Raw genomic sequence first — 13,403 nt, forward strand, 5'->3', positions numbered from 1 at the left:
GCAGAAAGGTTAAAAAGATTCTTAGCTGAATTTATCCATACCATTCAAAATGGTTTTTTTCCCAAGAGACAAATAAGATAAAATGTTAGGATTATATTAGATACACTAGAATATTATGAATCACACAATGAAAAACAAATGGCACTGATCTTTGTTGATGCGCAGAAAGCATTTGATAATGTTAGATGGGACTTTATGTTGACCCAACTTAAACATATGGAATTTGGGGAAAGATTTATAAACATGTTCCAAGCAATTTAATCTAAACAAGAAGCAAAAGTAATTATGAATGGAGAATTAACAAAAAGTTTCCAAATACAAAAAGGTATGAGACAAGGTTGCCCACTATCAGCATTATTATTTGTACTCTCATTAGAGGTTTTAACAAGAATAATCTGAGAAGATAAACTGATTAAAGGTTTAAAAACTAAGAAGGAGATATTCAAACTACAGGCATATGCAGATGACTTAGTTTTTATTTTGGAAGAGCTCTTAGAGTCTGGCTTAAGATTATTACAGGTGCTGGAAAACTATGGAGACGTAGCGGGGTTGAAGATTAACAAAGAAAAAACTAAAATATTAGTTAAGAATATGATCAAATCACAAGAAAACGAGCTAGCAGAAAAAATTAACATTCAAATAGCTAAAAAAGTAAGACACTTAGGGATTCAACTGACAGCAAGATGCATCTTAAAAGAGAAAGTTATGACAAACTAATAGAGCAAATTACTGTAGACTTAGACAGATGGAAAAACTTACAGCTCTCTTTTATGGGGAGAATTGCGACAATTAAAATGAACATGCTTCCTAAACTACTTTTTCTATTCCAATGCATGCTGATTAAATTAGGCAAAGACTTCTTTGAAAATTTAAACAAAATTATATCCAAATTTATTTGGCAAGAGAGAAAACCGAGAATTAAATTCAAGTTATTACAAGATGCAAAGGAAAGAGGAGGATTCAGTCTCCCAAATTGGGAAAAATATTACCAAATGGCAACATCTGCTTGGTTAAAGGAATGGATACACTTAAGGAATAGGAGATTGTTAGCACTAGAAGGCCATGACATGCAGACAGGGTGGCATGCAATACTATGGGATGGGAAACACAAGGCACATCAGTATTTTCAGAAAAACTATTATTAGACGATGTGTGGGTTAAAATTAAAAAATTTAATTACAAGAAAATCCCTAATTGGATTTTGACATTGGAGATATTTCTGCACCCAAAATTTATGAACTGAGAAAGGTAATTACATATAAAGACATCCTAGATGAGAGTGGGGCATTGAAAACAAGGGGGAAACTATTAGAAGATGGCATAGAGCTGGAATGGGCATATTTGCAAATACAATCATGATACGGAAAAGATAAAAAAGAACCTGGGATAAAATTAGAATACACAGAATTAGATAAAATTCTATTAGGAACTGAAGATAAAGCAATAAAAAAGATATATAAATATCTACTAGAACAAGACATGCTAGAAGAACAGGTAAAAGATACAGTGCTAATTTGGAGCAAAAACTTTGGCTACAGTATCAAGTTAGATAATTGGCAACTATTATGGGACAGGAATAGGAGGTTAACATTAGCAACCACCTATAAAGAAAATTTATATAAGACGTTTTATAGGTGGCATCTTCCTCCTATAAGATTAGCAAAAATGGACAAAAAATCCTCACCGTTATGTTGGAAATGTAGAAAATCACCAGGGACTTACTATCACATGTGGTGGAAATGCCCAAAAGCTCAAGAATCTTGGCATTTGATAAAAAATTGGTTGGAAGAGATATTATCATTAAAAACTGAATTAAAATCAGAAACTTTTTTTATTAGGGATCACTAAGGATAAATTCAGCAAAGGATCTTTATATTTACTACTGCACATTCTAACTAGACCAGTGGTTCTTAACCTGTGGGTCGGGATCCCATTTGGGGTCGAACAACCATTTCACGGGGGTCGCCAAACAATGCAGTCCGCCATTTTTTCCCCTTTTTCTTAGCTGTGCTACTCCCTTTTATTCTATTGGCTTTTGAAAGCCAATAGAATAGACTCTCTTGAATAGAGTCTAATTCTATTGGCTTTCAAAAGCCAATAGGAATTGTCCAGGCTGTCTCTGCCCTGCTGAGCCCGCCAAAAGTCCCATTCTGCAAACGGTGCTGCACCAGTTGAGTAGTCCTCGACTTACGACCGGTTGAGTAGTCCTCGACTTATGACCGGTGGGGGTCACAGCATTAAAAAGGTTGAGAACCACTGAACTAGACTATCCTATGCTCAGAAATGGAAAGGAAAAGAAACCCCCTCCGAAGAAGAAGTACTAAACATAATCCTATCCTGCACTGAAATGGATAGGTTAACATTAGAGCTCAAAAATAAAACTGAATCAGACTATTTTAAAATTTGGAATGAAGTGCATAAATAGTTAGATTTAAATGAATGTTAATGAATAAGTTGATAATTTAGAAATTTTTATACTAGTACTTTTTATATCAGATAGAATTAAAAGTTATTTAACTATAATGCACATTATTGAAAGAATGCTCACTTTGTTACAATGTAATAATATAATGTAAGGCAATATTAATAGTATCATTCAAACCAGGGAAGTTGTATCATGTCCAATGTGTCTTTTTTGTCTTTAACTGTATATTTAATGAAACTTTGTAAAAAAAAAAAAAAAAAGGAAGGAATAGGTTATGGTTTTGGGAAAAGTGATAGAGATAGAATTTAGCTCAACAATAGCTAAATTCAATAAAGAAAATTCCTGGCCATATGAAAATTATAGCTGAGGGTTTCTAGAGTAATAAAAACAACATTCCCAACTATAGCCATCAGATAAATAATAGCAAATATAACGAAGTATAACATTTGTTATTTCCATTCCTTGGAAAATAAATAAAGCCATAATTCAGTAACTGTGCTTTGCATTTCTTGAATATTCTCTGCAGGAGAAAATAAAAACACTATTTATAGAGTATGAAATGCCTCCTTTCTGCCATATAATTTAAATAATATTGTAATGGGTAGGATCCCAACTATGTTGAGACTGAATGCTGAAGTACTGTGGATCTGGCACCCTCAATAATTGTCTGTTGTATGCTTGGATGAAGCTAGGGAAACCAGGAGGCTGAGGTTAGGGGGTAATGCAGTGTTGGGGAGGTAGTGCATGGGAAGTTGTCATATTCAAGTGGTATGGGTAGGGAACATTTTGATATGAGTGAGAGAATGAGCTACTCTCAGGAAGACACCCCCTTGGTGTTTATTCGAGCTCTTTGTACTCAGATTCAGATCTTGTTCAGCAGAACAACATGGCCTGGAGATTTTTATTGCTGTTGCATAGTAGAAGGTCATTTAATAATAAGGCTTCTCAATAATAAGGAGGCCAACTGGCATGTATCACCAAGACTTGGGGAGGAGGGGTTGTTTCTGAAATATGTCCAGACAGGTTTAGGGTTTGGTACTAACCAAGACCCCAGGACAGGGATATAGGGGTAGAAGTTGTCATCCAGGAATCTTTGGTAGTTATTAGAGGCATTACTTCACAAATTGCCAGTTGTGAAACCCCATTTAGGGGAGCAGTTGGGATTGTTGCTATTGCATCAGCCTCCCTGCAGTTGTTCAAGGCCATCTCAGGTTTGTGGAGTTTCTCTCCCATGGTCCAATCACATCCTGGTGACTTTAAGCTTCCCTAATGCTATCCAGCTCCTCAAGTAGACTGAAACCATTCAGTTGGTTCATTCCAGGTAACTGGATTTCAAAGGGAGCTGAGAGGAATACCTGATGATGTGCTGCACAGGCCTGTGGAAGCCCTGGAAGCTGCCTGGAACAGGGAAGCAGCCAGAGTTTTGGACAGTATGATGCCTGTGAGGCCTGTCTTGGCTGATTGCTCCCATTACTGTGGTTCACAGTGGAGCTAAAGAAGATGAAAAGGATTAAGATATACTTAGAGCACTGCTAAAGGAAAGCAAGGGATGAATTTGATCAACCATGAGCTAGAACTGCTATTAAGGCCTACCTCTGGGTGGTGAAAGCAGTGAAGGATCAATATTTCTCACATCCACAGAATGTCATCTAACAGGGCTGTTTAGGGTTAATGGGGCCACATTTTCAGGGCCACACAAAGGAATTTTCTGTGCCTCCAGAAGATATAATCACCTGAATCTGTTCCTAGTTGGATGCCGAGCATGGTGCAAGTTTTGTGGAAATGGCTGGGAACACTTGAAAACAGTTTGATTCTGTTAGATTTGAGGAAGTGGACAGAATCCTCCAGAATGTAATTGTAACAAATTGTAGTTAGATCTATGTCCCTCTTGGCTGCTCAAGGCCACCCAGGAAGTATCATGTGGGTTGGTCCTTGATGAAGGGAGTTTTCTGAGATCTTTTTAAAGAGGCACTGATGTTCCCTCTCAAGGAGCCATCACTGAATTCCACCATTCTAGACATTTTTAATCAAATCTTTCACTTTTTCTTTTTAGGTTTGGTGTTGAGGGCGTATCATTGCAATTCCAGATGGATGATATGGATTATTTGGCTCTTTTTCAGTCATATTTCTGGCCAAGATACAGGACAGAAACATCTTTGCTTGCACTTTTAGATGATTGGCAGGAGCGGGATGGAGGGAATACATTCCTCCTTGCTCTTCTTGACCTTTCAGCACCTTTCAGTACCATCAACCATGGTGTTCTTTTGGACTGACCTAGGGAGTTGTGGTTTGGTGGTGTAGTTTTGTGTTAGTTCATCTCCTTTCTTCAAAGTCAATCTCAATTGGTGTTGATAAGGAAAGAGGGCTCCAGTTCATAGCCTCTGCTTTGTGGGAAGCTGCAGGGTTTGGTGCTGTCCTCTTCTTCCTTCATCTACATGAAACTGCTGGGTAAGATAATCTATCACCATGAATTGAGATATTACCAGTATGCTGATGATACCCATCTATATATCTCCATTCTGGATTGAGTGATGCTGTGAACTTTCTTTTGCAGAGATTCTGGGGGCCTGGATGGAAAACAAGAGACTACATCTGTGACTATGAATGGGGGGGTTTCTTATCTTGGAGTTTATTATCATTGGTCCTGGATGGGTTGCACTACCCCAAACAGACCCAATGTGTAATCTGGGATTCCTCCTAAATTCATGGCTCCCAGTCAAAGAGGCTAGGAGGGCCTTTGCATAACTTCATGTTGTGTGTCACTTACCTTTCCTCAATCATTCACACCCTGGTGATCTCCTTCTGTACTATTGCAATGGACTCTACATGGGGCTACTCTTGAAAAGTATCTACAAGCTCCAGCCGGTAGAGAATAAGGTCACACATGCAATCTGGATTGCCCCAAAGATGGTCCGTATAACACCTCAGCTGCAGAAGCTGCACTGGATGCTGGTTTGCTTTTGGGTCCAATTGAATGTGTTGGTTATGACCTTTAAAGCCCTACATAGCATAGGGTTAGGATACCTGCAGAACCATGTTCACTCCATTACATCAGCCTGTCCCTCCTAGTGAAGCAGGGAGGGTATGTTGCAGATTCTGTCAGTTCAAGAATTTTGACTGGTGGAGTCAGGAAAAGAATACCTTGAAGGTGTTGGCCCACCCTTTGAAACAGGTGAGATGGGTTCCCACTCTCCTCCCCTTGCAGAATGTCTGAAGATTTGGCTTTGCAGACTCACTTGGGAGAGGAGAATGTAGCCATGGGGTTGGTTAGCACTTTGAAGGCTCTCCTTCCATCTTTTTTTAACTTTTTATTTTATTTTATTTTTATTACCTCATAACATAATACTGTATGTATATAGTTTTTTTATGTTTTTATACTTAATTTGTAAGTCTCCCAGAGTGGGCAGTTTTATATTTGAATGAATGAATGAATGAATGAATGAATGAATGAATGAATGAATGAATGAATGAATGAATGAATCCCTCCAAAGATGAAAATTGTCCTGAACTCCAACATCTTTTCTGGGTAATTTGAAATTGACAGACATACTTTTAAATCCTTCAGTTGCATCCACAATGTAATTTACTTTTTAACTATAGAGCTCATTATTATATATGATAAACAGAATGGAACTTATGGACTTAGTTGTTCCTGAAGGTTTTCTCTCAGAATAAATTTCAAATGTTTTTTTCTTCTTCGCCTATCACATATCAATAGCAATTAATCATGTCTCAGATTTAACAGAGATCTTGATGTTAGTTAAATATCAGTATCACAGTACTGCGGGAAACCAATGTTTACTTAATCTTAAGAAACAAATTTCCCAGAAGAGTACAAATGCCTGGATCTCCAAAATCTCTATTTAAATCCCCAAGTGATTAGTTTAGCTTAAATGAAATATATCGGAGGATTATTTAAGATGTCAGTGTTGTTCTTCTGCAGATCATTTGTAATAGTTAAGAATTTTATACCAAACAGATAGCATTTTCTTTTTTTCCTGTATGGTTCCTAAGATTCTTAATGCCTTCAGCATTCTTAATACATTCAGGAAATATATTTTATCAAAAATTTAGAATATGATTTGAAAAAGAAAGTCATGGAAGCCAAATGTATTGCAAGAGAAGCTTTTTATTTATTTTATCTTATTTTAATAGTTGGATTAAGCTTGATATGTACTGAAAGAGTTCAACTAAATAATACGCAAGTACCTCTTGCATTCATGTATTATATAATTTTGAATCATTTTCATTGCATGTTTCCACCCTTAACTATATATGATGAATTTTGCAGATGCTGAATGAAGAATTCAAAATTGCAAGGAAATCCCAGAGCCTGAAGGTAAGCAGTGATATTAATAATCAACAGTGCTCCATTTGGATGATTCTTTTGGGAGTGAAGTTGTATAAAATGTATTTCATTTAATCATTTAATTATTTCTTAGATATCCCTGCTATTTGTGGTAATGTCTATAAATGCCTACATATTCATGAGGTTTTGTTCAGTAGTTTCAATGGATGATTTGTTCAAAACCTAAGCTCACAACTCTTCCAGTCCTTCAGGCTGTGACATCTCTATCAAAAACCCCTCTATTGAAGAAAGATCTCCACCAGAAAGAGATTGTTCTCTTATCTATCCTTTCTCTAGTTATACTGGTCTCTTCTTCCCACAGAGGAGATAGCAAAGTCTTTCGAGGTTGGAAAATATTCTACTTTTCTTTTTTTCTATTCACACTATAATTTGGCAATAATTTGCTAATTTTCTCTTGGACAACAAATAAATATATACAACAAGCTAACAATAACTAGTACATGGATCTCATACAGTTAGCCTTCTGGCCACCATCTTACTATTTTTTTGTTTAACCAGATAGATTTAAAGAGATTAAATTTGTTGTGAATTTTTTTTTTCATATACGGGGGGGGGGGGGAAATCTGATGATTGATTTGGAAGAAAAACAAATAAAAATTAGACTCTGGTGAGAGTGTGTGTGAGAATTGGGTATGTATGTGAATTATAATATATAGATAGATTAAATATATTTGATATATTTTTTCTCTCAGATGGTTTGGAAAGTAGAGCCAAGAATCAAATTCTTCATTGGTTTGGGATACACAAAATTATTTCATAATTTCCCCTAATTTGTTTTTATTCTTTTGTTTCATGCGAAGAATTCACAGAAGTAATATTATTTTGTGGATTTTTGCTTGTTTGTTTTACAGTTGTCTGACCCAATGATCTTGAAGAACAGAGAAAATATCTCAGGAAATGCTGTCACTGAATTTGTTTTACTTGGCTTTTCTCATCTCCAGAAGATGCAGCTGCCTCTATTCTGCATTGTCCTGATTATGTATGTTTTAGCATTAATGGGCAATGCTCTGGTTGTCCTCATGATCCGCTTGGACTCCCGTCTTCACACCCCTATGTACTATTTCCTCAGCCACCTTTCCTGGTTGGAAATTATCATCACCACCACTGTCACACCGAAGATGCTCAGCATTCTCATTTCAGAGAAGAAGTCCATCTCCTTCTTTGCATGTGCCTTTCAAGTCACATTATACTTTCTTGCAGGAACCACAGAAGTCCTCCTACTGGGAGCAATGTCTGTGGATCGCTACCTAGCTATATGTAACCCATTGCGCTACACAGCCATCATGAGTAACCAAGTTTGTTTACTGATGGTGGTTTTCTGCTGGTTCATTAGTTTTGTTTGCATTACAATTGGGATAGTTTCCAAGTCAAAACTGCCTTTCTGCGGACCCAATATCATTGATCATTTCTTCTGTGACACAGGACCCCTGACAAAGTTGATCTGTGCAGATACCCACCTTGTTCAAGCTTTAGAATTTGCCTCATCGTGTTTTACCTTGCTTTCCTCTGTCTCCATCACTACCATCTCTTATGTCTGCATTATTGTCACAGTGATAAGGATGCCTTCTGCCCAAGGTAGGAATAAAGCATTTAGCACTTGCAGTTCGCATATCACCGTGGCCTCAATCTACTATGGTAGCTCCATATTCATCTATGTCAGGCCATCTGAAAACTCATCTATGGATTTCAATAAATTAGCCACAATGCTCAACACAGTAGTAACCCCCTTGCTCAATCCAATTATCTATAGCTTTAGAAATAAAGCAGTCAAAGAAGTTTTGAAAGATAGAGTGAAGCAGCTTGGTTCTATCATTGCAAAGGTAAGAGATTAAAATACAACATTTCTTCCTGAGCTTTCCACATTATATGGACATCTCTGAGTTTAACCTAGCTGCCTTTTTTCTCCAACTGAAATATAATTTAAAGCTTTCTGAAGAGTCAACAAGAGATTTAACTTTTCTGCAACCATTTTCCTAGCAGCTCCTAGCATTATAATATCAGAAACCTCTTCATGACAGAACATACATAGCCCTTCTCTTCTGATAGCACTGATGATGTTACCTAGTTTGGGTAATGAAATATTACCCACTATTGGTACCTTCCTCTTTTAATATGACCATGTAATGTTTCCCAACTCTTATTAACAATAAGATCTCATCATCCAGATAATTGTAGTTAAATAATTTGCTACATAGTGGCAAGGAAGAAATGAGGGGGAAATCATACTGATGCAGAAGTGCCTTTTAAAGGTAACTTAAGCTAATTCTCTTTGGCTAGATAGAACTCCATTCTTTTCATACGCTTTCACGTAAGTGGGACAGGCAGCCTAAACATTTAATAAATAGATAAAATAAATAATAAATAAATAAATTCATCTTAAAGGGAAAAAAGCTAATTAGTTAAAACTACACTGAAATGTATTGTCATGCAATGTTAACAGGAATAACTAATCTCTTAAAACAATTCAGCAATACTTCTGTTTACAGAATATACTCATTATTCAAACAAGCAGATATGTGGATGACCACTTTGTGGAGTCTATTTTGGAATTCTTCTGAGAGTTTCCTATGCTTTCATAAGTTGCTGACTGCAACTTATTGTTATTTTATCACAAGAATGTTCTTTATCTTTTTCCAAATCTTCTTTTTCTATATGTATTTTCTTCCTACTTATTATAGAAACAAATATCCTCCCTCTCTCAATGAGGAGCAGATATGAGATGAGATCACAAACATGTTTTCTTCAGATACTCTGTTACTTGTGATCAGAATACTGTGGGGAGCTCATTGAGAACTATATCATTATCTCAAGTGATGGTAATATTGTTTCTTGTTCAATGTTTGCATGAAGTTTTAGTGAACAGTTCCACAATCAAAAACAGAATAGATATATGTTAGAAAAGGGCATGACAGACAACTTGCCAAGGAAAAACACCAACACTTCATTTCATTTTTGTATTTGTTCCATGGATAGAAAGTAGGAAAATGAAAAATTGTTGACAACGGATTGGTATAAGAAAACTAACATTAGATATTAATGAAATAGAGTGGGACATTGAATTTTACTTTGGAGGAAACAGATTCATTTTTATATTTACAATGATCTTTTTGTTTCTATGTCTGCTGATGTTATGGCTGGTGTTTTTAACCCAAAGTGAATGTAAGATGCATCCCATTCTCTGCAACACAATTGATGCCCTCCAAATTCCACATGAATATTACCAGCCAGGTGACTTTGTCATTGGAGGGATCTCTTCTCAGTTTGTCTCCTTTTTCAAGGTTCTGTCTTTCCAGGAACACCCCAGATCAATGTTTATTGATGATCCTATGTAAGGAATTTCTTATTTCAATAAGATATCCAGGAGCACATTATTATAATTACTGAGAAGAGAAAGCAAATTTTCCTTTTTTTAATGGATGAGCAAAATAGAAAATTTCAATACGATTGTACTAAATATATGGTTACAGGTTTTCTAGAATATCATTTTCTCAATTTTGCATTTTGCCTTTCTTTTGTGAGAATTACACTCTATTAATCTGATCATCATATCATGATGTTTTCAGTATCTGTCAAGACTACTTTAACTTCTTTAAATCCCAGCTTCTGTATCATATGAGGCGCTTCCTTCAATTTTGGATGCAAAATGATTCATTTTTACTGCAGTTTCATCTTAATGACCATTGTATCTCTAAGAGCTTGGATTTCTCAGAATAAATGAAGATGTTTCATATTCTCTTTTTCTCACAGTCCTTCAGTTTCCATCCCTTTTACTGTGTTACTTCTTGTTTCAAACATGTATGAGATGACTATATTGATCAATAGCTATTAAAAGTTAAACACAAAGAATATGACAAAGCTCTACAAGTCAGCAAGGTGGGCTGTTCAAGTGTCAGATGTGGGCCAGGAAGACCATACTCAGATTCTGAAGTGCTTTTCTTAATGTTATGTTTGTCACTGGATTCTTATAGGGCTAGAAGAATATGGAAGGAAGAAAAATGAGAAAATGTTTCTCATAAATAAATCTTGGACCACATCTACTGTATATACCTTTCTCATTTTTACTCTTGTAAATATGGTCAGTTTGGTAATCACTTGTGTATTAGTGAACCAAATCATGATACTGAAAATGAACACATAATCATAATCCAAATCAAAGTTAAATGAAATTCATTGAAATCATTGAGGCCTAAGTCATAACTGCTATTAGAATAACTGGATCAAATCTAAAAGGACAATTTTTTTCACAGGACTCTGTAATTAATGATACTATAGTTTCCTCCTTTCAATTTTCAGGACAAAAACTTCAGGAAAAATAGCAATCCTGCAATAGTATTTTAAACATATTTTATTGGCTGGATTCATGCATCCCATTAAGCAGAAAAAAAGTTTTATCATTCTTTAGTGATAAGGCTGAGCCCAGCCAATTGCTGTTTTTCTAACTTATACATCATATTGTATTTTGCTGCTTCATAATTCTTTTCCCCTTTCAGACATATATTTTTTAAACCTAGAGGACAATTGGAAATTTGATTTCCTTTGACACACAATATTATCTTCACCTATAGAAAGATGAATCTGATCCACTTATTATAGGCAAACCACCAGAACTGCAAAGAAACTAATAAGAGAAGTCTCTTTCTCTCACTAGCCTAATCAAATAACTGGTGTGAATCTTTCATAAAAGGAGAAAAACTACTTTTCTGAGTCATTTATTGATCATTTCAAAGTTATATATACTTTATTTCTAATGAAGTATGTGGGTGATGCCACATCCTGAGTGCCATTCTGAGAAACCGATGTCTCTATAAGAAATATGTGCTTTTGATTACAAAGGTCTAGGATATTCTTGGATTGTACCAATGCTTTCATTACAGTGTAGTGATAAAGAACTACCAGCAAGTCTTGGCTTTCTTGTATGCTGTGAAGGAAATCAATGAGAATCCAGGGTTCTTGGTTAATATAACAGTGGGATTCCATATCTATGACAGCTACTTCAATGACAGGCTAACCTTTCAGACAACCATGAATCTCCTCTATAAATTGAAAACAACTGTTCCAAATTACAAGTGTGATTCAGGGAAGAATTTGATAGCTATCACTGGAGCACTTCATTCAGAAACTTCCCTTCATATGGCCACCATCTCAAGTATTTATAAAATTCCCCAGGTAGGAGAATTCATATATGTATAGTGACTTTTATAATTCTTGTAACATGTTCATATTAATGACAAGAGAGAAAATAAAAACTTGATAACAGAGAGGTTTCATCCAATATGCAGACTAGTAAATTTAGTGTCTTACATACTACTCATTTAAACATCCATGTTTGTTATTTAGAAATCAGCACCTCTTTGCTGTATAAATGATATTTATAAATTAATTATATACTTATAAAGTAACACATACATAGAAACATATATAGTTAAAAAGAAGAAAAAATATTGTATTGAACAGCATTATTCCTAGACTTTAATACATCTTATCAGTCCATGTATTACTGTTGGAGTTATATACAGATGTCCTGATCACGTGCTATTGTTTGGGTAGTTATATATAAGCTCTTTATATTGGAACCTTAGATTTAAGCTCTTAAATTTAGTCCATACTATGCTCTTGCAGCTTGATCATTCTGAAGTTACCAGAAGCCATTATGGCTGTCATCTTGAAGGTTTAACTGCTAACTGCTGGTTTGGAAAACAGGCTTCAAAAAAGATGCAACTGACTTAGAAGTTAAAATTATATTTCAATGATGAAAAATCACTTCTGTCTTTAATTCTAAGAAGTATCAAACTGTGTTCCTTTTGTGATATTAGAAATGCTAGTTACAATCATTTTTTTCATATGAGAAAATCTATTCAAAACACAATCTGGATTAAGAAAAAAACATTAATTTAGAAAAAAATGTTCTCAGAAAATCTTAGGACTAAAAAAATAATATATATTTGAAATAGTAGTTCTTACTATTGCTTTGTATCAAGAAGTCCTGACATTAAATTATTTAATTTTTCTCCAATCTAATCTTCTCCAATTATATTGACAATTGGCCTACTGGCAGTTGAATATGCCTGGCAAGGTTGATACATTTAATATTTAATTTTGCTATAATTATGAATATATTATATTCAAAAAATAGAAAACCCAACCATTATGGAGGGCGCTAACTTGGGAAGAAGGTTCATTATACCATGTCAGTAAGCACACATGTTTTCATTTTACATATGCCAAGAAAATTGTTTTCCTTAGGTCTCTTATTACTTGTTTGATCCTCTATTGACTACTAAAATACAATTCCCTTTCATTTACCGGGTGGTTCCCAATGAAAAGCATCAGTATAAGGGTATTGTCGAACTACTTAAACATTTCCAATGGAGATGGGTTGGGATCATTACACTGGATGATGACAAAGGAGAAAGTTTTGTTCGGACTTTAGTGCCAATGCTTTCCCAAAATGGTATTTGTTCTGCTTTCACTGACAGAATGCCCTCCATAACAAACTTCTTGGAAATCCATGACTCATATATGAAGATTGAAAAAAGACTCAATTTTTTTAGGATCAATGAAGCCAAGGCACTTGTGGTATATGCAGAAACTCATTCTGCACTGAGTTTG

The 13,403-nt window shown here is 35.3% G+C and overlaps 2 protein-coding genes across 3 annotated transcripts in view; one reads left to right on the forward strand and one right to left on the reverse strand.

The window, feature by feature from the left end:
- Positions 1-6,372: 6,372 nt before the first annotated feature.
- On the forward strand, positions 6,373-11,213 carry LOC120301664 (olfactory receptor 6M1-like). 2 transcript variants are annotated; one of them, XM_039329183.1, is made up of 3 exons: positions 6,373-6,630; positions 6,717-6,764; positions 7,646-11,213. In XM_039329183.1, exons 1-3 carry the CDS (start codon positions 6,523-6,525, stop codon positions 8,624-8,626), a joined length of 1,137 nt encoding a protein of 378 aa, XP_039185117.1. In that variant the 5' UTR covers positions 6,373-6,522; the 3' UTR covers positions 8,627-11,213. The 2 variants fall into 2 exon arrangements, with proteins under 2 accessions (XP_039185117.1, XP_039185118.1); XM_039329184.1 differs by having other exon boundaries at positions 6,476-6,626.
- LOC120301668 (olfactory receptor 14A16-like) overlaps positions 9,720-13,403 on the reverse strand; it is a 54,399-nt gene continuing 50,715 nt past the window's right edge. Inside the window, exon 4 of the transcript XR_005554975.1 lies at positions 9,720-10,764. The gene's annotated coding sequence lies outside the window, so the exon portion shown is untranslated. The remainder of the gene's footprint in view (positions 10,765-13,403) is intronic.

Source organism: Crotalus tigris, unplaced genomic scaffold (genome assembly GCF_016545835.1).
Source record: "Crotalus tigris isolate CLP2741 ecotype Arizona unplaced genomic scaffold, ASM1654583v1 scf7180000024390.453493, whole genome shotgun sequence".
In the NCBI taxonomy this organism is placed as follows: Eukaryota; Metazoa; Chordata; class Lepidosauria; order Squamata; family Viperidae; genus Crotalus; species Crotalus tigris.

What these genes read in the sequence shown, in the direction of transcription:
- LOC120301664 (XM_039329183.1), top strand. Translation starts at nt 6,523, where the DNA reads ATGGAAGCCAAATGTATTGCAAGAGAAGCTTTTTATTTATTTTATCTT. An exon ending in TTCAACTAAATAATACGCAA is followed by an intron (nt 6,631 to 6,716) that starts GTACCTCTTGCA and finishes TGAATTTTGCAG; the next exon opens with ATGCTGAATGAAGAATTCAA. An exon ending in GGAAATCCCAGAGCCTGAAG is followed by an intron (nt 6,765 to 7,645) that starts GTAAGCAGTGAT and finishes TTTGTTTTACAG; the next exon opens with TTGTCTGACCCAATGATCTT.